The 24,986-nt window shown below is 39.2% G+C and overlaps 1 protein-coding gene across 2 annotated transcripts in view; it reads right to left on the bottom strand.

Moving 5' to 3' along the window:
- rxfp1 (relaxin family peptide receptor 1) overlaps positions 1-24,986 on the bottom strand; it is a 97,529-nt gene that overhangs the window by 2,713 nt on the left and 69,830 nt on the right. For both annotated transcript variants that reach the window (XM_034227599.1, XM_034227600.1), the window contains 11 exons: positions 19,729-19,800; positions 19,409-19,480; positions 19,201-19,269; positions 18,993-19,064; positions 18,015-18,086; positions 13,888-13,959; positions 12,391-12,462; positions 11,730-11,801; positions 9,458-9,687; positions 1,006-1,416; positions 576-794 (listed from right to left, as the gene is read on the bottom strand). In XM_034227599.1, the coding sequence (XP_034083490.1) occupies positions 576-794; positions 1,006-1,416; positions 9,458-9,687; positions 11,730-11,801; positions 12,391-12,462; positions 13,888-13,959; positions 18,015-18,086; positions 18,993-19,064; positions 19,201-19,269; positions 19,409-19,480; positions 19,729-19,800 (1,433 nt within the window). The remainder of the gene's footprint in view (positions 1-575; positions 795-1,005; positions 1,417-9,457; positions 9,688-11,729; positions 11,802-12,390; positions 12,463-13,887; positions 13,960-18,014; positions 18,087-18,992; positions 19,065-19,200; positions 19,270-19,408; positions 19,481-19,728; positions 19,801-24,986) is intronic.

Here is a 24,986-nt window from a genome sequence, read left to right as displayed (position 1 = left end):
GCTTTACAAAAATGAAAGACATTAATAGCATTTAAGAAACATATGATATCTAAAAACACTAATTTAAAAGCAAAGATACATCACAGTACAGTGCAGTGTGAGATACACACATCTGAACCAAACTCCCTTTGGAAAATTATAATCTGACCCCATGGTACCTTTTACTTTTCGCCGAAACTATTCCTCTTTTTTATTTTTAAATGCACATAGTTAAGTTTACCTTGTCTTTCTAGGACTTGTTTGGTATCCTCCGTGAACCAGGGTCTTGAAACCAAAGCTAATTCCTGTACCCCATGGTACCTTTTGAGTTTTCGCCAAAACTATTCCTCTTTTCTTTAAATGCACATTAGTTAAGTTTAAGTTGTCTTTTCTAGGACTTTTTTGGTGTCCTCCGCGAACCAGGGTCTTGAAACCAAAACGGCACACGTAGGGGACTTCAACCCCAATAATGACTTTAACTACCTTTGGGCGTACTCAGCACAAGGCAATTCAAAGTGCTTTACAAAAATGAGGTGTGTTTTTAATATCTACACTTTCATCTGAGCATTCCTATAAAAGTTAACGTTTTACTGTACCAGGAATCTCCACCTGCAGCAGCGACAGGATCTTGAGAATGAAGATGGGGATCCAGCAAAGGGAGTCAGTGATGACGATAGAGAAGAACCTCTTGGCGATGGTCACCTCTTTCTTGATGTGGTTGCTGTATTTGGTGGTTTGAGTCCCTGTTCTCTGGATGTTATAGAACATGCTTGCATAGGATAAAACAATGATGAGAAACGCCACCAAGTTGAGACCTGCGGAGAGATGTTCACTTAGTTTCTTTGCAATGCAATTAGAAAAGCTCATATGTCCACTGTGGCTGAACAATAACAACAAAACAGCCAATAATCTGCAAAATAATACAGATATTGTCACTGGATAATGAGACAGTTGGTACAAAAAGCTTCAGTGAGAAGTGAAGAAATCAACAAGCAAACAAGGGGAATTGCAAGAATAAATCCTCACCCAGGAAAATGACGATGGAATAAACATGAGCCCAAGCTGTCTCTGGCTGCTCAGAGTGAAGCGGGAAGCAAACTCCATTGGTGCCGTAGAAGTTGCGAAACAGCCCCTTGCAGACCAGCGGCAGAAGGGCAATGATAAAGCCGAACACCCATATCCCGAGAAGGATGGTGACAGTTCGTCTCCAGCCAGGCGTCAGGTACTGGAAAGGGTACACGATGCAGATGTATTTCTCCAGAGTGAGGTAAGTGAGGAGAAGGACGGACACCTCGGTGGACAGCATGGCCAAAGATCCGATGACCTGACACTGACTGCTGTCCATCCAGGCCTGAGCGTGCCGGTTGTACTCGCCGCGGTACTTCAGATCATACGCGCCAATCATGAAGAGGTAGATGCCCATCAGCCCGTCTGCGCCTGTGGAAAGCAAAGCTGTAATTTACTATTCAGAAGAAGAGTAAAGATGTGTGTTTATCTAGCGTGCTATAAGAGGCTAAAACACAATGTGACTGATTACCCCTTGACAGGCCCGGTTCCAGAACAAAATGACTCGGGGTGCATCTGAGATTAGAGAGGGTGCAGTGGTAAAGTGCTATTTTTATAAGTGGGGAGTGGGCTTAACACCCTCTAGGGGGGTCCTCACCTCCTCTAGGGGGGTCCGGGGGCATGCTCTCCCGGGAAGATTTTTTTTTTAAATATTGAAGTTAAAAGCATCAATCTGGTGCACTTTGAGAGCAACATGAAGAGATCTATGGATTGGATACATCTCAACACCCATATGAAACAGAACTATACACAGATTTACTTTTTCTTTATGGATATTTTACAAACCACTCCCCTTTTAAGACTGAAATGTCTACATGCATAGCAGAAGATGGCATCTTTTTTACGGGAATATTCCAGCCTATCTCTGTTTTGAAACCATGAGCTGCAAAATGAGCGCCTTACCCCACTGTACAGGCGAGTTGGGTACTTTTTTAAATATACCTGGGCAGGCTCTGTTTTGCCGAGGTCCTCTGGCACTTGCGGGCCGCCGAGGGGTGGCGGTGTTTGGGGCAACGAAGACGGCTGCGGCTGCTCCACCTCCGTGGGCGAGGCGGGCAAAGCCGGCGAGTCGGGCGGGAGGACGTTAGTGTCCACGACAGTGGCCGCGGGAAACGTAATGTCCCCATGATCTGAACTGTTATTACCTGCAGTAGATGCAGTGTTACTGCTGGCGATAAGGGCTGGTTGTTTTAACCATTTTCTGATGTCCATCATTGACTGCCGTGTAAGCACCTTGCAGATGATGAACGCTCAGAGGAGACTCGGCACGTCACATCTGCACGCCATAGGACCCTGACCAAGCGTCGCTCCTGGACGTTCAGGGAGTGAGACTGTGTTGGCACAGGTCACGCACACCTGACATAATAACGTTACTTAGGCTACCGTTTAAATTGACCAAATAAATGCAGCAGACAATGTTATTTAACCACAATTACAATTTATTTCAACTATATTCTTCTTCTTCTTATTACTATTATTATTATTATTATATATGTGATATCTTTCACTTTTTTCTCACTTTTAATAAAAAAAGTTTTTAAACATTTCAATTTTTCTCCAGATTAAGCTGTTTCCAGTCTTTATGATTATGCTCAACAAGTAAATTGTAAAACTAAATATTATCCTGTGAATAAATATATAATAATATATGACCACAAATCATACAATAAAGTTGGATAATAGTTTTTTACCTACCATGTTGATATTTTCAGTATGGATAGTTGTACACTCGGCAGTTATCTCTGGGCTTTTTATGTTACATCTCATGGAAAACATGTGTTTCATTGACTGTTAGCAAAGCTCAACAAAGCACACATAAATCCCGATCCCATGTTTTATACTTTTTCTTTGTCCTCTTTTAAATCCATCACAATAGTTTGAGGACCTTTTTTTAAAGTGCTGGTTGGACTTATTACTGTAATCCTCAGAGGAATTCACCAATGCTTCATCAGTCACTCCTTGATGTTATTAATACTAAATGAAATAACTTAAACCCGCTGAGAGTGAGTCATTTGATATGGAAACCCACCAATGCTCTTCAAAGAGATGTTTATTTTACACACAGTGAATATATATATATATATATTTATATATATATTTATTTAGACATTAAAGACTCCCTGATAGTTTTTATCTTAATATTGGTCATGTGAAAATTAAATGGCACAGCAGGGAGGAAGCTTTGTTGTGCTAAACATGAATGTGGCAGCTGAGAAATGCCATCCAAAAACAACGTTCTTCCTGTGGCTGCAATTATAATAGTTATTTAATTAAACAATAAACATGTAAAACATTTGCCCCCTTGCTGACTCAATTTGGTCCTCTGTGAGATGGACTTTTTTAAGAAAGATAATAAATAAGCCATCTGAATGAAAATGAAAGGTGACATTGGCAGGGAACAATGTGAAAAAGGTGTGAAAGGGTAAAGCCCAACATAACATAAAGTGACAAGTTAATTTCACAACAAAGAAAGAATAATTATTTCAAATTAATTGAATTGGCTTTTAAACAACATTACCAGCTGACCTTTACTCTATCTGTTTGTACTTTCTTTATCATTTCTTTGTTTGCAGACTCAATTTGTTCCACACCTTTAATAACTGGATTAACCCTTATGTTGTGTTCGGGTCTCCCGTGACCCGTCTCAAGTTAAAATTATATAATAACTACGCTCTAGTTTTTTGTATCGGAACAAGGCTTCATGATATCCTCCACAACAGCTATATAAACACTACTAAACTGATTTTGACCATTTTAGCCAAGTCTGAAGGTCTCTAAAAAAAAAGTGTATCATTTGGTGTTCGGGTCTGGGGAGACCCAGCAGAATTGTTGTGGGTGACTCGAGGTCAAATTTGGCCCAATCAAGATTCATCTTTGACTTTAGAGACCCCTCCCCCGCCCCCTTCATCCACTGTAACAATCATTGTTCGCAACATGCACCTGGTCTCCCCGCCCTCTGGCCCCCCTCCCCCCACGGGGACTCAACCTTTCTCAAAGTATATGTACACTGAACCTGAACACACACATGCACGTGTGCACTAGTAGTGTAATGTGTTTTGGGGCCATACAATTACAACAGGATTCTACGGTTAGTTATGATGTAGTTCAAACAATATTGGATGATACTCATTATTTTTGTGTGTTTTGGACTGAAATAAATCATTGGTCAAAATTGACCCGCGAACATCATGAACAGTAACAGCTCTCGAACACAACACAAGGGTTAAAAACAACTTCCAGATATGCCCTGCCTCCACAGAGAGTCATATTCCACTGTTGTTACAAAAATGCAAATAATGAAATTACGTGAAAATATTTGGCTTGTGTTATTGACCTTTTTGTTTTTCCTGGATCTCAGCTATCGGCATTAGTGTGCTACTGAAAACAATCCCCACTGACATTTTAGTAACAAACTTCCTAAAGGTTGAGGTAGAAAGCCCCAAAATGACATAATGAATAACGCCTGTCTTCCTCTGCTTGGCTGTGGTAGTAGCAGGAAAGAAAGCAGATATCAGATAACATAGAACTTCTGCTTTGCATATTCTGAGCGCTTTGATCTGAGCTGCTTTGAGACTTATGGTAAGTTCATTGATCCTTTATATTTGACTCGGAGATCTGAAACGCCAGCTACAGTAAAGTATTATTACGAACATTCATTTCCCATATATCTTGGTATATTTTCTCTTTGATGAAATTCTCATATGAATAATAACCATACAGGCATTGTACCCTTTTTTTTTTTTACACATGCATAGAGCCATTCAGTGAATCCTAGCAGCCTGTTCCATAAAGATGGATTTGCTTGTTCTATGTTCTCTTCACCGACATGCTGCCATGATTTCAATTTCCTCCTGTGACTTAAGGAAATAAGAATCTAACATGGGTGTCAAACTCAAGGCCTGGAAGCCAAATCTGGCCCCTGACCTCATTTTATGCGGCCTGCAAGAGCTTGCAAAGAATATTATATAAAATACAATTGGTGTAATTGTTAAATTTTTGCTTTCAATTATTTGCCCTAGACCTCTGCTTTCAGACGTAGTTATTACCAGAACTGATAATAATCCAATGCAGAGCCAATAATGTAATATAATACATTATGTAATATATATTATATATTTATATATGTATATTTATATAGAGAAGCCAAGACTGTGCAAAGCTGTCATCAAGGCAAAAGGGGGGTCATTTGAAGAATCTCAAATATAAATTATATTCTGGATTTTTTAACACTTTTTTGTTTTGTTCATGTGTTCTTTTATAGTTTTGATGTCTTTAGTATTAATCTACAATGTAGAAAAGTATTACAATACATAAAAACCTTCAATAGTTTTAAAGGCCAACTCAAAGAATGGTTGAGAAACAAACAGACACTAAATGCACTTTAACACAGGGGTATCTCCTCTTGCACTTTAGGTATCTCTTGTATCTCCTCTTGCACTTTAGGTATCTCTTGTATCTCCTCTTGCACTTTAGGTATCTCTTGTATCTCCTCTTGAACTTTAGGTATCTCTTGTATCTCCTCTTGAACTTTAGGTATCTCTTGTATCTCCTCTTGCACTTTAGGTATCTCTTGTATCTCCTCTTGAACTTTAGGTATCTCTTGTATCTCCTCTTGAACTTTAGGTATCTCTTGTATCTCCTCTTGCACTTTAGGTATCTCTTGTATCTCCTCTTGAACTTTAGGTATCTCTTGTATCTCCTCTTGAACTTTAGGTATCTCTTGTATCTCCTCTTGCACTTTAGGTATCTCTTGTATCTCCTCTTGAACTTTAGGTATCTCTTGTATCTCCTCTTGCACTTTACATGTCGTTGCTGCTATATTCACAGCACACTGAGATGTGTCACTAATTGTAAAGCACTTACACATCACTGTACACTGTATATACTAAGGCAGGTTTGCCATCACTTACTGTACGGAGGCTCAGTCATTGGTACACGTTTATTTATAAAGCTTTGTTGGGTAAACTCCCGTATTATATCTGCTCTCTGATAACACAGAGAGTTGCAAGCAGCTATTGTCTGAGATCGCATGATGTAGTATTGTTAGATGTACCAAGAGCAAGGACTGTCTTAGGTAAGACAGCTTTTATGTGCACAGCTCCACTTGCTTGGAACAATCTACAGCTACAATTGAAACTGAGCAATTGTATTCCTCTGAATGTTTTTAAAGCTAGTCTAAGTGAAATGCTCTTTGAGACTATGGGTATTTGTAAATGTTGATAAGTATGTAAATGTAGCTTGTAAATATGTTGTATGATATCCTCTATTGTTTTATGTTGTCTTATGTTTCATGTGGAACCTAATTGCTGCAGGTCTCCCTTGAAAAAGAGATCTATGATCTCAATGGGACCAATCTGGTTAAATAAAGGTTTGAAATGAAATGAAATGATATTGTATTGCCATGTCATAAATACTTGTGCTGCTCTTGCTCTTTTGCACTTTTTGCATATCATGTATTTTGTTTTTGCTATGTTTGTAAAATGTAATTTTTAGGGCCGGGACTCGATTAAAAAAATTAATCTAATTAATTAGAGGCTTTGTAATTAATTAATCGAAATTAATCGCATTTTTAATCACATATAAATATTTGACCTGAGAACAGTGAGAAGCAATTTTTTTCACATGGATTTTAGTATACCATTAGGCGCATTCACACCGCAGTACTTTTCCCACAAAGGTTCATGAGAACTCTTTGAACCTGGGGGTGGATTAGGCAAATGAAGCCGCCGACGTCACTTCTTCTTCTTCTGCTTTGGGTTTACTGGCAGGCAGCAAACCACTTCACGTCGTATACTGCCGCCCAAAGTCCCCGGCCGGAAGTCCCCGGAGTTGGGGACTGGCTTCAGTAGAAGCTGCTGGGAGTCCCAGCAGCTTCTACTGAAGCCTTCCGAGTAAATCGCCAGAACGCCGACACCTCCTCATCTCCACCACTCCCATGTTTTATTTTGTGTTGCCATAAGTTAGACTCTCTGCGTTTCTGCGCTGGGCTAATGCTAACAATGCTAATGCGAGGATAATAAAATGGCGGCTTCACAAAACTTTTTGGGAGTTTTACGGGGCGTGGTTTGCAATCCGCCCAGCGAATCAGAAATATAGCTCTTTTCTCACAAGAGAGCCGCACGAAAGTCCCTGCTCTCTAGCAGCTCTCTGCTCTCTAGCAGGGACTTTCGTGGGGGTAAAAAGGTTCTCATGAACTCATTTTAGTACCGGCTCTTTTTGGTGTGAACGCGATAAAAGAGGCTAACGTCCACGCTAGCTTCCACGCTAGCTGCTATATGTTTTGCATTGAGGTGATACTTGAGGCTGGATGTGCTGCGGTGATATGCGAATTCCTTTTTGCATAATTTGCACACAACCGTGCTCTTATCGACGCTTCCATCCGTCCGTTTTTTAAAACAACATTTCCCACTGTTGTTCACTGTGGTTTGTTGTTGTCTGAAGTCATGAACGTTAGTTGGTGCTCCAGTATAATCGGTACGCCTGAAACTCATCCAGTGAAAAACGTTCCGCGGTGCAAAAATAAGTGCGATTAAAATGCGTTAATTTTTTTAACGCGTTAATTTTTGTGTAATTAATTAATCTTAATTAACGCGTTAAAGTCCCGGCCCTAGTAATTTTCTTAAATGTTTTATGTGAGGGACTGCGGATGGAAATGAGCTCAAAGCTAAATCTGGCACTGTTACGCTTGACGCATTTTAACGTTTGAAGTGTTCATTATTGTGCATTGTCCCTACCAAATAAACGATTAAATGAAAATGAAATAAATGAATGAGAAGGTGTGTCCAAAGTTTTGACTGGTACTGTGTATTTATATAGTTACAACCGGCCCCTGAGTGTAACCATAATGCTGATGTGGCCCGCGATGAAATTGAGTTTGACACCCCTGCCTTAGATGATTGCAGTTTATATTAAACCACTACCTGTGCAGTGTCCATGCCAATTCTCAAATTCTCATCTTTACATCATTTCCGTACAAAAATCAGTAGTGAGACAGGAGCAATTGTACAACTGTGCATTGTAAAGCAATCATCTCCAGAATCTCCTTTTTTTATATATTTATAAGAGAACTCTGCAGAAGAAGAAGCCCTTTGATCACTCACCCCTTCATCCCCATCTGAATGCCACCGCATATCTAAGAAGAAGATAGGGTTGCATATCTAAATATCACACTCACACATTTCTAATATGCCAAGGCGTTCATGTCAAGGGGTTTTTGAAAGTTTATTGTGAGTTTATGCCATAAAAAAAGTAATCAATGAACAAGCTATATTTCAAAACTATACATAAACTTGGTGCATCTACATTACTGTTTATTATCTGGTGGAAGAGTCGGGAAAGTGCGATCATTTATCACTGACGGTAATCGTTGAGCGGTTTGTGCAGGAATCAGTTCTTGGAGTATGTAAATATTTGTATTGAGATGTTTATTTTGGACTGAGATTTTATTATGTTTGCATTTAGTCTTATTCATGAGGGTGTTTAACTTTGTGTGTAATATACAATATGTGAGGAAACGCACTGATAAGCACATTTCAAACTCATTTCAATTTCAAAAAGCTTGGACCTCTTTTAACTTCCCAAGAAGAAAAGTTGTTTTGCAGAATTTGTCACTTTTACACCAGGTCTATAAACATAGAGAGGTGCTTGCAATTGATGAATAGTGCAAACAGTTATCTATCGTATTTTGAGCAGTTAATACTACATCTTCTTCCTCCTAATGACTTGTAATGTCGTCACTTCATGGTGAACGTAAAGAATATTATGATATAAGTAAAAAGCTTCTACACATCCATGCTTTAAATCACGTGTCAAACTCAAGGCCCGGGGGCCAAATCAGGCCCGTGGTGGATTTAATTTCGGCCCGCAGGATCATTTCTAATTACTATTAGATCTGGCCCGCCGGTATATTGCACGCACACCTTCACTCCATCCTGAGGGTCTCCTCTGCTCAGAGCCTGACCCCAAACATTGATGAACTTGCACCCAAGATGAGATGCTAAGTATCTGCTTGAACTAGCATCACAGAGCAGCACACTGGGTTTCCATGGATGTTTCCTCTTGCACTTTCTCTCTCACGACAACAGGGCATGTTTGGTTTCTCTTTGAGGGAAATAGTTTTGTTGAAGCTGTTGTTGGCCTGTGGAGAAATGTAATCATAAGAAATGACTCTGGAAAAGCTGCAGATAGAGCCATAAGAAATTAATGCAACTGATTATTTAATGTTTAATGTTGTTTTTATAGGCAATCATTTAAGCTTTGTTAGTTCCAGGTTTAATATGTGCAATAAGTTCATTTCAATACGTTTTGCAATAAACATTGAACCAGTCCGGCCCTCGACTAGTACCCATTTTTTAATGTTGGCCCACTGTGTATTTGAGTTTGACCCCCCTGGTTTAAATGAAGCGTGACTTACAGCAGAGGGAAATGATGCACATGGCATGGAGTTTGTTCTCTGATCGGATGTAGGAGCGCATGCAGATGACGAAGATATTGCCGAAGCATGTGGTGGCGGAGACGACCCAAACGAAGACCCTCAGCACGATGTTGGCCAGCAGGTCCTCGAAGGACGAGATGCCGTCTGTGTTGGGTTTGCAGCTGCGCACGTGAGGAGCGTAGCCGCAGTACTGGAACTTCTTGAAGTAGCTGTGAAAGCAGATCAAAGAAGATGATCAAGTTACATGAACATCAAGAACACGAGGGAGTCTATTTATTTACAGCTGCAAGGTTTTCTTTTTGTTTTGTTTTACCACCAAGCGTGCATTCGTACAGCACTCTGGTCTGGAGGTTTTAAATTGCTTTATAAATAAAGCTGTATTGTACAGGGTTATTCTTTTTTCATAAACTGAGACAGTAGGAAAGTTGTCTGATTTTTTTTTTTGTATTTGGGATTTGTTTTGATTTAAAGCGAGGGGAGCATCTGTTCTTGGGGTTTGAAGGTAGTGCACTTAATCAAAAAAAGCTATTTCGATTAACATGCTTCTCTTTGATTTGTAGTGTACTGTATTTTGCAATTACTTTGGGACATCTGATGAATACCTTCACCTCCACTGGTACAACAAAGCGGAATACAAAGCCATTTATGGTTCTAACAGAAGCTGCATGTTGTTCATCGTTGGATCTGTCATTAGCCCGCATGGTTTTTCTTACCACTGCTACGCTGACGACACCCAATTAATTCTGTCCTTTCCCCGCTCAGAGACCCAGGTCGTCGCACGCATCTCTGCTTGTCTAGTTGACATCTCTCAGTGGATGTCTGCTCACCACCTCAAGCTCAACCTTGACAAGACTGAGCTGCTCTTCCTCCCGGGAAAAGATTGTCCCACTCTTGACCTAACAATCAACATCGGCACCTCAGTTGTTTCCCCGACTCAGACTGCAAGGAATCTGGGTGTGACCCTAGATAACAACCTGTCCTTCACTGCAAACATTGCTGCTACAACCCGTTGCTGCAGATACACGCTTTACAACATCAGGAAGATACGTCCCCAGCTGACACAGAAAGCGACTCAGGTTCTGGTCCAGGCTCTCGTCATCTCACGCCTAGACTACTGCAACTCCCTCCTGGCTGGTCTACCTGCATGTGCCATCCGACCTCTGCAGCTCATCCAGAATGCAGCGGCTCGTCTGGTCTTCAACCTTCCTACATGTTCCCACACCACTCCGCTCCTCCGCTCCCTTCACTGGCTTCCGGTAACTGCTAGAATCCACTTCAAGACACTGGTACTTGCGTACCATGCTGCGAATGGATCTGGCCCTTCGTACATCCAGGACATGGTTAAACCGTACACCCCAGCGCGTGCACTCCGCTCTGCATCAACCAAACGACTCGTTGCGCCCTCGCTGCGAGGGGGACCCAAGTTCCCATCGGCGAAAACACGTGGGTTTGCTGTCCTGGCTCCAAGATGGTGGAATGAGCTCCCCATTGACATCAGGACGGCAGATAGCTTGCACATCTTCCGGCGCAAACTGAAAACTCATCTCTTTCGACTCCACTTCGAGCGATAGAACTATTAACGAAGCACTTTTATACTAATAAAGGACTGGCTTACCTAAAGCCAGTTGAGTAGCACTTGAAATGTTTGGCTCTATGAAACCTGATGTACTTATATGATTCTGTTTTCTTCAAGGTTGTGTCTTCCTGGTCGAATGTACTTATTGTAAGTCGCTTTGGACAAAAGCGTCAGCTAAATGCAATGTAATGTTGTTCACAATGGCAATATTGACATGCTAATGCTAAGTAGGAAAAGTTAACCACGGTCACCATTTTAGTTTACAGCTTAGCAGGCTGTCATTTACTTTTAGCTCGACAAACATAGCAGAGGCTGATATGAATATATATCGATTTTTTATTTTACAGCAAAACAAACTATCCTACTGAATCATGAATGAAACTATGGAAGAAAAGGCCTGGAGGAGGTTCAATGATTGTTTGCAATGCTGGAAGAGCCTTTATTTTTTCTCCATTACATCCCTGGCTAGAGGTGCATGTGCATCTTCAGCTGTTATACACACAGAGACCATGGATTACATTAAGCCTGACTTAATCATATCCCAGTTGGAAGAGAACCCTGACAATCTCGATAAGGCTTGTTGTTGGACTATCCACAAGGAATATGGTGCGAATCAGCATGACAGTCAAGGCCAAATGAGGTTTAGCAGTACAACAATGACAATGGAGTACTTACATATGAGTCAAGTATTTGAGAGGTTCGAACATCCTCCGTTGTATGTTTCCAATTTCGATCCCTTCTATGCTCCTGGAGAGTATGAATAGATATATATTCAGTCAGGATCCACTCACACAGACACATTTAGCTTTATGGATTTATAGCTAAAAGAGTTTTCAGAAGCACAAAAGCTGTCCTCTAATAGCTTTTCAAGGACTTGTGTGAACATTTCACATTGTACAGGTTCATCACCGATGTGTTTCTGTTCATGCTCTTCTGCAACTTTAAGCATGTGAGCTGAATGACTCAAATCAAGCACAAAGGGGTCCTTATATGCTAATGTCCAGGTTTATATTTGTATTGTGTGCCTCTACTTTGCCTCTACTAATGTAATGCTCAAAAATCTCTTTATTATTCTCATACTGCCTGTGCTGCAGCACCTCTTTTCCCCCTCTGTCTGAAACCAGAGCCCAGTCTGAGCCCTATCATGTACAATGTGTTGGAGCGCTAGCCAATATAAGCACAAGTCACAGTGTTACTAGGTGATGTCACTGTGTTACAGGAAGTAAGCAAAGTAGTCCAATAGAGGTTTTTTCAGACAACAGGGAAGGCAAATCCCCCAAAAGCATAAAAGGGCCTCTTTATTTTCTCTTGCAGGAGACGTTTGGTGTATACTTACAATGACTTCAGTTTATGCAACTTGTCAAAGTGGTCGACTTGGAGCTCCATGATGGGATTATATGATATATTCCTAAAAGATAAAAGAAAACATTCAATTACATAATGTCGAAATCATTTCCATTTACCTAACAAGTGTCAACGTTGTCTATGCAAGTGGGTGGTTGCTTTTAACTACCATTATCATGAAGTATTATCCCTAGCATTACTTCCTTGTATTTAAAGGTCCCCTATTTTACTGTTTTTCATCAATATATTACAGGTCTCAGATATATACAAACATGTCTGAAGAGTTTGGCTCCAAACACCAAACAGATCATTGCAGCATTACCCATAATCCCCTCTGTTTTAGCCCTGTTTCAAAAGTGCTGATTCTTTGTCTGTTACTTTAGATGAGAATAAGGAGCCCCTCCCCGCCCCTCTGAGAGATATCTGGTTAAAAATAACTCAATGGAGCTCTAGGAGGAGATTCAGGTGATAAGGTGTGTGTGGGGGGGGGGGGTTACCTTGGTTGGTGATTGGCTAATGGTTACACAAGCCACAAAAATCGTTATGACATCATAAATTGGCCAAAATCTGATCAGCTCATTTTCAGACAGGTTTTTATATAAATGGATCAGGACAATAAGAGAGAGAATCTTTTTTCCTGAAACTTTCAGAAGCTCTTTACACAGAGGGGACACATGTTGATGTAGAAGAGACATGAAGAAGTGGATTTTGCATAATAGGTGACCTTCAAGTCCTGGTTTTTGTTCAGTCTTTGTTGGATACTCGTTTGTCTTACATCAGGAAGTTCTGTTCGGTCCTGGTTAGCCCTGTTTTGCCTTTGCCTTGGACCACGCCTTTAAATAAAGGTATCTTTCTGTTATTCGCTCCTGTCTTCGTGTTTGGGTCCACATTTCTCCGCTACATGTGACAGCCACAACTGGTGCATGTTCATGAAGCTGTGTCCTTGCAATATTTATCGTTACCTTGTTACACACCCACCGCATTGTTGACATTCAGTGCATTAACTGCCTGTCAAGCGTCAATTCTGTAGAATTTCATTGAATAATGCAAATGGTCTATTTTTGTACGTTTGTTTTCTCAGAAATAGGCATGTAGAGTATTTTCAAGCTGTTATTATCTCTCTAAAGTATGTTTTAAAATGCAGGGGTGTTAGATTCAGATATAACCTCAGAACGAGGGATTCAGAAGAACAAATGTAGCAGGTCATCCAATTTATCTGAATGATAACAGCTTTGTTATTAGCTGTCTTTAGGAAAGACAGTGGCTTCTTATTGTGAAACAAGAAGCAAGAAAATGCAATGTGTTGGAGTAATCTATCAAAGAGTACTTTCTTGTCTAATTATAACATTAAAAACCATCTGCATTAATCTGTAATGAAGTAATGGTAATTTCTTAACAGCATCAACATATAAACCCTAATACATATTCATGTTATTGCTAAGGTATACACAACTGTACATCCTAGAGCATTTGTGTAAATATAACTCACAGTTGGAGTAAATCCCCGAGTAAAACAAAGAGATTAGGAGGGATCGCCTCCAGTCTGTTGTTCGATAGGTCCCTGCGCCCCGAGACAAATCCACAATGGTTTCAGGGGAAAAAAGCAAGCAATACATATTTATGAGTGGGTATCCGACAGATCATAACAAAAATAATCCAATCTCTGAAACTTTTTACAATGTACAGAGAAAGGATTTATAAAGATACACAATAAAAACATTCAAACCTCAATAACTTTATAAAGTAATTCAGCTTTTTGAGGCACCGACGATTTTCATTAATCACAAAACATGAACTTGCTTTATTCAGTTGTGGGTTATATGTAAATGGAGCCTTTGTCTTTCTTAGTAAAGAAATATAATGAAAATACTAAAACCCACAATATGTAAATTGATCTCAATATACTTTGCAACTAATTCAGATTAACTGTAGCCCTCACCCCCAACTCATGTATTTCTACTGATGAAACACATCTTTAAAACGTGTCGCATACATACATAGACAATGTTAAAAAAAAGTGCACATAATTCACCAAGACGTTACTCATTGGTTTTATGGACTATATTTTTGAAACCATAAGTTTGGCATTTTGGGTGTCACCATCTTCAAATGACACAAAATAGTGGAACTACCGTAATTTTCGGACTATAAAGCGCACCTGCATATAAACCGCAGCAGCTAAATTGAATGATGTGTAGGCTACATATATAAGCCGCACTGGACGATAAGCCGTAGGTGTTTTAATGTTTAATTACCATATGTAAGGGTTCGTGCACAGAGGGGATTGTCGGGAAAGAGATGGCTGTTTGAGGAAGCTCCCATTTATTAACATTTCAACAAACAAGTTGCATATTTGCATAACGTATTCAAGTGTTACCATTTAGTGCAATAGTAACAACAGAACATGTACTGTGCTGTGTAAACTGTACTGTATCACATAGCGTTTCAGACACACAAACTTTTCAACTTTCAAACTTAAACGGTGCGCTCCCAGCGCACGTACCGGCAGGGTTTGTGCATGAAAACTTCCTTTGCACAAACTGTCTCGCTCTCGTAATGTCTGTCTGTCTGTCTTGCTCTCGTTCTGTCTCTCGTACCACTCTCGGTTCCACTTTTACTTTGGCGCGCTACCTGTCTCACTCTTTTCCGGCCTCCAGCTTTTCCTGCTGGAGCCCGCCGCTTAAAGGTGGCGGGCGCGGACCGGTCATAGAGCCCATAGTGTTAAAGGTGGTGGACTGTAACCTGTAAAATCCATAGATTTAGGAGGTTCCCTAGTGGCCGTTAGCTGTAAAAATCCATAGATTAGCCGCACCGTTATATAAACCGCAGGGTCGAAAAATGGGAAAAAAGGCGCGGTTTATAGTCCGAAAATTACGGTAAATTAAACGGAAAACTGAACAAGAAAATTCATGGATACTAAAATGTTACATATAACTTTCAGGACCTAAACAAATGTGAAATGGTTAAAGTTGTAAGGCGTAGTTGTAACACCTAAACTGGAAAACACTGCGGAGGTCAAACATATGCTTTATAGTCTATTTTCCTCTAACTGGGACCATCAGTTACAAAATAACCTCATGCTTTATTGACGACGACTTCAAACCAGTAATTAGAACCATCAAAGGATCAGGTAAATGTTGAATGGGGCAACACATCTAGTAAGAGTAGGGTCATTTTCTCATAGACCTCTATACAAATGGAGTTCTCTTGGAGGAGCAGGATGCAGGATTTAGGCATAGCCATTGGCTTCACAAATTGGTCACAAAAGTATTTGTTCGTACTTTTCTAAAAACAGAAGGGCATTGTAGTTTTAAGGTGATGTTACTCATACAGAGTAAATACGAATTTAATTATAAAAATATTTCCTGTTGCAAATCCTGTGCTCAGAGATGTGTTAATGGCACAGAGGAATGTTTTATTTTCATCAGGCTTTGGCCACAACTGTCTAAAAGGATTTACTGATTGTTGGTTTTGTTCTTTTCATGGGATTTTTTGTTGGCAACAATAAAGTTAATTTGGGTATTTGAGGTTTAGATTATTGTGAATAACTCCTAAAGCGCTGTCTATCACTCATCTGTTACTCTCTATAAGACAAACACAGACAGATGCTAATTGTTTATCAGGTACATTTTAAGCATTTCTGATCCAATGTATGTGAGTTTCAAAGATATTGACTAGTGTTTTTGGTAGCAGAAGTCCAATTTGATGTGGTTTAATTAAGACATGTTATCTATGAAAAATCTCATGTCAAGATCTCAGGAGGCAAAAACAGTCAAAATCAATAAAGATTTTCAGAAGAGCTGTTAAGACTCATGAGGCTTTTAATGGCTAAAATAAAACGATTTGAACGACTAAACAGTAAATCCCATACAATGAAAAAAACAAAACAAAGAAAGGGAACTTTGCAAAGATCACAGAGGAATCATCAAAGGTAGGAAGTAAAGAGCTGTGACACTTGTGTACCTCTGTTCGTGAGAAAGTCAGAAACAAGAACTGAAGAGTGGAATGCATTGAAGTACATAAAAGAAAAACATCAATACAGAATAAAAACACATATGTTCAAGGTTATACTACAACTAGACATTCCTTACTAATATGGTGGCAACACTGTATCATGACATAAAGCCAGCCATATATGTAAAATATAAAAAATAAAACAAACAATAAGGGGAAAGTATGTTAAAAACGACTCAGATTATGTTCAATTAACTGGGCGAATAATTGTCATTGGCCATCTCGGTCAAAGTCCGCAGTAGTTTTCTTGAAAGTGCCTGGACTTAGTCATTTATAGTCATTTTAAAAGTAACCGCAAATATACTGCATATAGTTTTACTGTGTAACTGTACGAGTTGAAATACATTTCTTAAACCTTTAAAGGAATCATCTTTTAGTTTCTGAGATATTGTCTACAACAATTTACCACTAACTGATGGAAATACCAGAGGGAATGCTAATTAGTGCTTACATTGAAAGTGGTTCCTCCTCTGGGAAACATGAATGCTTTTCCAGAATGCACCAAATTGTGTGTATATTTAAAAAAAAACTACATTAAAGACTCACTTCTTCTCTCTGGCCTTCTAGTCAGAGCGGAGTACGACTTTCCTTGTGTTTGATTTTTATATTTGCTGTTGTAAATTATTGTTTTCTGTTTGCTATTGTAGAAAAGTGTTTGTATTACATGTACAGCACTTTGGCTCGACCACAAATCGTTTTTAAATGTGCTATATAAATAAAACATGATTTGATTTGATTTGAAATATATATTTTTTCAATATCACTTTTTTTTTGGCTCTTACCTTTTTGGTTTATATTTGGGATTGTCACAAGTCGAAAAGTGTCAGGTTTGCTAACAAACAGCAACATTCGACTTCTGGAGACCATAGATATTCATAAACAATCAAACAAAGACCCAATCCGTAGATTATAAAAAACAGGTCAGGTCTGTTAACAAAGCAGACCTGACCTGAGGGAAAAGTTAGGCAAGTGGTAATTTTGAAGACTAACCAACATACTGTAAACCTTAGGCACCTAGCTCACATATACGTCTACAATCTGCCAAGTTTAAATGTTGCTGAAACAAAGTTTTGGACAAATCCTCCCACACTAACTAAAACACAAAACAAAGCAAAGACAGAAATGACCGCCCCCAGGCCTCACAGCTAACAGGGCACAGGAGAACAAATGGTCTTCATTAACAAAACAACATGCGTTTGATCATTCAAGCCATTCTAAATGTGAGCTCGTTAAACTTGTGTTTTTGAATGGTATCAGTTGTTGCTTGTAGCTATTTATAATTTTGTACTGCTTATAAGAAAGCTCAAATACTTTTTAAAAGCACAGGCTATAAATGATAACATGGTGCCCTAAAGTAAAATATTAAGCAGAAATTGAATTATTACGAAATATCCACAAAAATGTCTCTTTACGATGCATTTATTGCTTTTTTCCCCTAACTGTTCATTTCATTATCTTCCGCAGCTCTCTAGTCACTATGTGTAGCACACCTTAAGAATAAGCAGCACTAAATTGCATATTGCATTTTGGCTGAATCTTCAAAGTCATGTTATTTGTTTCTTCAAAGTGTGTTTGCTCAATAAAAAAAAAAAATGAACTTACAATTCTCCAAGCCTTGGGAGGACTGAGAAAGCTTGCTCGTGTATGTGGCTGATCCTGTTCTGCTGTAAAACCCTGGGGAAAGACAATACATACAAAAAAAGGATCATATGACTACTTTTTAAACTTTTTAATTAGAACTGCCAGCATTGAGTCCATGCATAAGCCTAATAATATGTTAACGGAGGCTGATTTGAAATCTCATAGGAATTCAGGCAAAAGTGTTAAAGGGGACCTATCATGCAAAATGCACTTTTTGATGTATTTTATACATAAAAATGTGTCCCCGGTGTGTCGGGGAACTCACGCAGCGTCATAAAATAAAACCCTCTCTTTTCCTCCGTACCCAAATCTCTAAAAACGGGGCTACAACGGAGCTGATCCAGATTTGCGTCCGATATGACATAATATCGGAAATGTAGGCTGGCTTTACACCCACGGCCCTATCAGAAACGTTGCTATCAGAAACAATGCCCGACTGTTTTGGACGTAATATGGTCGGTGTTTACATTAGCATCGCTAACACTCACAGCTAACCTGTACTGGAGAGCATGTGTGTGAAGAAGCAGGAAATCAAAAGGACCTCACCTTGTGGTATAACCGGTAAGAGAGAAAGCCTTTGAGCTCCATACTGTTTCAGAAATAATCCTTGATAATCCATGATATGGCGTTTCATCACGGCAGCATTTAGTTTAGACAGTAGCTGCCGGCCCCTCCTTTTTTTAATCACATTTTTTTTTTTTAAAGCTTTATACCCCAAATCAGCACTTTTGAAACAGGAAGTGAAATAGAGGGATACGAGGCATGGCTAGAATGGGTGATCTGTTTGGTATTTTGAGCAAAACACTTCATAGACATGTTTTTTATATATTTGTATATATCTGAGACCTATGCTATTGCCTAAAAATAGCATGATAGGTGACCTTTAATATTAAAGCTAAATCTTTGCCTGCGTCATGCGTTATGTAAATATCTACTTACAGAACTGTCAGCATACTGCATGAGGAGAAAGACACATTTCCAATGGTTTCAATGAGATTTCCCTCCAAATCCCTGCAAGAAGGGTAATGAAAGGCACACACATGAAATATTAGACACATACCATACACACAAAGACAGGGAAAAAATCATCAAAATACATGCCACATTTTTGACAAGACATCTCATGATTTCTTGACATGTTACTTACAGCCAGTTCAAAATGGGCATTTCCCGACATATGTCATCCAGCTTTGTCAAAGAGTTGTTCAACAAAACTCTGTCGATCAGGGAGACACAATGAAATGACGTGAGGCACAGGAGGAACACTCATTCAGTTCAACAAAGGCTTTTAATAGCAGAACATTTGATGGTTTGATAATAGACCACACAAAGAAAACTAAGAACTAAGAACTCACAGTAAAACGAGCGAGTTCAGTCCTGAGAAGGTCATGGAGGATATTTGATGGATATTATTATTTTCTAAGATCCTGAAACAAGAAAACACAAGATACAGTTTCAGCCTCATTCGCAGAGTATTGATTCGGATGAAACGGCATTAATAAAGATTTGGATGAAGTATTACCCAAGTGCAATACAAAGAAAACAATGCAAGGGAAGAAAATAGGAATTATTCATCATAAAACTGGACTCCTCAGCCTATGGCAAAGCAATATTTACAGTACATAAAGTAAAGAATCCTATTGCAGAACTTTCTTTCAGTAGAGAAGAAACATACAACCACTCCAGCTTGTGCAGGTCCTTGAAAACCCCCGGCTTCAGGATGGAGATGCTGTTGTAGCTCAGATACCTGAGAGAAGAGAGATGAGTTTGGAAGATAAGAGGATGCTCGAAAGGAAACCATGCATCCTTCTTTTATTGCTTTGATCAGAGAGGCAGACAGTGTCTATACTTTCAAGAGTGCGCTGAATAACTTCCTTTTATTAAAGCCTATAGAGCTGGTTTCAGATTATGCTTGTCCTCCTGGGTCCTAATCTTATTTTATATTTTATTGTATTTTTAATCTTTTTGTTCTCATTGTATTTGTATTTTATACAATCGTGTCTTTTAATTATTTTCCTGTAATTGTATTTATCTTTTAGCAGTCAGTCATGTTTGGTAATATTTAAAGAGACAAATGTGTTTTGTGATATTGGGCTATATAAATAAACTTCGATTTATACTATCAGGTATTGCAATTGAATTTCATACTTACACTTTTAATAATATATGTGCATCAAATCAAGTTGTATCTAATAGTTTGTCTTTGTATTAGCTAGAATCATACTTATATTTATTTGTAGTGATATTTATGTGCACTTCTATTCTGTTTACATCTTAAAATGTTTTTATTTCTTAACATTTATGCAAAAATAAGTGATATAAACTCAAATACATTTCCCTTTTCCTCCCCCACGCACCCACTCTGTTGAAATGAAGTATTTCCTGTAACGGAAATGAAATGTGATGCGTTTACAATTCCAGTGCTACCACCATTTATTTGAGTGTAAACAGAGTAAAATCACAGCAATTACAGAGCCATATACTGTATGGCAATACTATAGGCTAAACTGGCAATAGAAAGAGAGCCACTTACACAAAGCCATACGATGTATATTTTATATGTATTAGTCCCTTAGCATTACATTTTTGTTCCTTAATAAAATGTATGCTATTCAAACTGAGAAGTTATATATAGAGGGAAGATTACAGTCGGCTCACCATGGTGCTATGTTCCCATGGTGCCTGATATCTAAAAATGGTTCTGTTTTAACTACCATTATGGAACTTCCCGCTGATATGACATTTAAGTTGAACTCATCAGCCCTCTCGCTCCCTATGTGGCATCTGATTGTCCTTTCTGCTCTCTGTAATTTGGCATATCATTTCAGCCAGAGATGCTTTCACCAAGTAATTTACTATTTATAGTAAGTGGTTACGCAGGAAGTACGAAAAAAGGCTCTGCTCTCCGAAGAAGCTCTCAGAAAATTAGAGCAGCAATGAGGATTGTACTTGAAGTACTAACTAATTTACCCTTAATAAAAAATATTGTACATTGTATACGTCAACGGTAATATGCTAAATAAGGAGGCGGTCGGTGTAATGATGCAACAGCATACTAATTTGCTGTTACATTTTATTATACAGCCCTCAAATTATACATTTGTCTCAGGGGGCTTTAGAGTGTCTACAGCGTATGGAACCCTCAGACCGTCGCAGCGTACAACAAAAACTCTCAAGAAACCAGACAATTCATTGGGAAAAAATGGAAGAAACCTTGGACGGACTCTTCTTCCTGGACGGAAACAAGGGCAACATATGTTGTGGTTATGGATAAAAAAATAAAAATAAGATACAACATAGGAAATCCAAATGATAAAACAAATGATTATGTGAACATAATATATATAAAAAACATGGATCGAAGACGATGCCAATAAGTCTATACTTCCCTACTTTCAGTGGTGAGGTTGTACCTGTACACACACAGAATAATGTAGTGTAGTATCATTAATGTAGCTCTAACCAAGTTAAAAGGAAAGCAAGCCAATGTATTTCTTAGAAAAACATTTAAAAAGCCAAAGTAGTGCGCGGTTTGAAGTGAACATGGTCTACTACAGGGGTGTCAAACTCAAGGCCCGGGGGCCAAATCCGGCCGGCCACTTCATTGTATGTGGCCCACATATAATATGCACAGTGTGCATCTGGACCGGGTGACGATATTACCTATTGACGCAGCAACCACTGTAAGTTATATTCTTGTTTAATTAGACTTCTCTGTTTCATTTATTCTACTCTGTATAATTGTTCTGTAGTTATTGTAGCTAAAACGGCGCTTTTGAGAGATTTTAAATCTCAGATCTGCTCAGGCGAAACCTGCTACACAGGTCTCAGTAGGGGCACTCAAGCCTGCATTACAATATAGGCAGGGCCAGTCTACTGTCGCCCATCAGCTGTAGAGAGTTAACTAATTAGAGGGGCGTGGCCCCACAGCTGTGAGAACTCAGCAATCAGGCGTCCATTTTAGGTAGCTCTTTCCTGGAGCGTCAGACAGCCGAAGACTGACAAAGACATTAGAGTCCTGCGGGAGTAAGACTGACAAAGACATTAGAGTCCTGCGGGAGTCACGAGGGAGGCAAAGAGGAGGCAAATCCTACTCTGATTGAGCTGGTGTCTTATTTCTCTTTTCTTTAGTTTTCTAGCACCTCATGCTATAATCATGTGTATTTTCTCCATTCCTGTTCATGTGTCTTCTCGCAATTATCACTGGCCCCGTGTATCTCCTAATCGCTATAACCGGCCTGCTCTCATCTATCCCAAATGCTCCACTGAGATCCAACATCTAGTTTCAGGTGGCCTGAATATGTGTAACCCATCCTATATATATATTACTGATATGTGATGGGTCCAGGCTCAAGGGCGTATGGCACTCTTAACTCTTTCCAGGACATGTCGGGGCCCTGCCTGCCAGTAGCTTTGCCGATATCTGTGTTGATAGGTAATAGATTAAGAGCGGTGAATCATAGAAACAGGAAGCGCTCAAATGTTTGTGTGAGTGTATCTAATTTAGCAGTGATTCCATGTCAGCCACAGCTTGTTACAAAAAACATGACTGATAGTGTGTTTAACAAACTTAAACTAGCTTTATTAAATGTCAGGTCTTTGGCAGGAAAAACATTTTTAATCAATGATTTTATCACTGAGCACAATCTCGATTTTATGTTTTTAACAGAAACTTGGATTGAACAAAATAACAGTGCAGCTGTTCTTATCGAATCAACCCCTCCCAACTTTAGTTTTATGAGTCAGGAAAGAATGCATAAGAAAGGGGGTGGAGTTGCTATTCTGTTCAATGATTCCCTTCAATGCAGGAAGAAGACATCTTATGGAAACTTTGATTCTTTTGAATATGTGGCCCTTCAACTGAAATGCTCCTCTCGAGCTCTGTTCCTAAATATCTATAGACCACCCAAATACTGTGCAAGCTTTTTTGATGACTTTACTGAACTGCTGTCTATAGTGTGTATTGACTTTGACCGTCTAGTCATTGTTGGTGATTTTAACATCCATGTTGACAACCCCCAGGACAGAGGGGCAAAATAACTGTTTTGTGTTCTTGATAGCTATGGACTGACTCAGCATGTGACGGAGCCCACGCACAATAAGGGGCACACTCTGGACTTAATTATCTCAAAGGGTCTGAATATCTCTAAGGTTGTGGTGACTGATGTTGCATTCTCTGACCATTCCTGTGTTTTCTTTGAGAGCTCTATTTCTGTTCACAAAAATGTTCAAAAAGAGGTAACCACAAAGCGATATTTAACTGAAAATACTAGGGAAATGTTTACTCAGAATTTTTGAATATCTCTAAGGTTGTGGTGACTGATGTTGCACTCTCTGACCATTCCTGTGTTTTCTTTGAGAGCTCTATTTCTGTTCACAAAAATGTTCAAAAAGAGGTAACCACAAAGCGATATTTAACTGAAAATACTAGGGAAATGTTTACTCAGAATTTTTCTTCCACACTTGCCCCTGCCAACATCTCAGTAAATGAGCTAGTAGATCATTTTAATTCAAAAATTAAAAATGTTATAGATGCCATTGCTCCAACTAAGGTAAAGGAAGTGTCTGGCAAGAAAATATCTCCATGGAGAAAGGCCATGAGCGTGAAAACAGAAAAAAGAGAATGTCGAAAAGCTGAACGCAGGTGGCGAAAAACAAATCTCCAGGTTCACTTTGAAATCTATAAAGAGAGACTTGGCCTTTATAATTTGGAATTGAAAAACGCACGACAATCGTTCTTCTCTGACATCATTACCAAAAACAAAAACAACGCACGTGCCTTGTTTGCTACCGTCGACAGACTAACTAACCCCCCAGTGTCATTAGCCTCTGAATTTATATCCACCAGGGCGTGCAATGATTTTGCCTTCTTCACTGACAAAATTCAGAAAATCAGACAAGCAGTCAGTGCCTCTGCATCAGGAACAGCAAATGTGTTGTCTCTGTGTCCACTTAACATCAATTCAAACACCATGACACAATTCCATCAGATTAATGATAAAAACCTAGAGGACATTATTCAACTTCTGAAATCCTCCTCCTGCTGCCTTGATATTATTCCAACAGGATTTTTCAAAGATGTTTTTCCTTGCATGGCCTCAGATCTACTTCATATAGTAAACAAATCTCTTCACTCAGGTATTTTTCCACAGGCCCTGAAAACTGCAGTCATTAAACCGCTCTTAAAAAAGAATAATCTAGATGCTTCAGTGATGAACAATTACAGGCCCATATCAAACCTCCCATTTCTAGGTAAAATCATTGAAAAAGTTGTTTTTCAACAGTTGAGTAATTTCTTGCATTTAAATAACTGTTTTGATGTGTTCCAGTCAGGCTTTCGTCCAAACCACAGCACTGAGACTGCTCTTGTAAAGCTCTTCAATGACATCCACTTAAACACAGACAGTGGCAGAACTTCAGTGTTAGTATTATTAGATCTCAGTGCTGCGTTTGACACTGTTGACCACAGCATATTACTAGACCGACTGGAGAACTGGGTGGGACTTTCGGAAACAGTTCTGAATTGGTTTGAATCCTACTTAAAGGACAGAAACAACTTTGTTTCTATAGGTAAATACACATCTGAGTTGACAAATATGATATGTGGGGTTCCTCAAGGCTCCATCTTGGGGCCTCTTCTCTTTAACATCTACATGCTACCACTGGCTCAGATAATGAAGAACAACAAAATAAGTTACCATAGCTATGCAGATGACACACACATTTACGTAACAATTTCACCAGGAGACTATGCTCCAATTCAAACACTGAGTAAGTGCATTGAACAAATCAATGACTGGATGTGTCAAAACTTTCTCCAATTAAACAAAGATAAAACTGAGGTAATGGTTTTTGGAGCCAAGGCAGAACGTATAAAAGTTAAAAGTTAGCGCTGAGCTTCAGTCTGCAATGTTCAAAACAACAGATAAAGCC

This window comes from Gymnodraco acuticeps, unplaced genomic scaffold (genome assembly GCF_902827175.1).
Source record: "Gymnodraco acuticeps unplaced genomic scaffold, fGymAcu1.1, whole genome shotgun sequence".
Taxonomy (NCBI): domain Eukaryota; kingdom Metazoa; phylum Chordata; class Actinopteri; order Perciformes; family Bathydraconidae; genus Gymnodraco; species Gymnodraco acuticeps.
The sequence above is the reverse complement of the archived record's forward strand: the minus strand, read 5'-3'. Positions and strand labels throughout refer to the sequence as shown.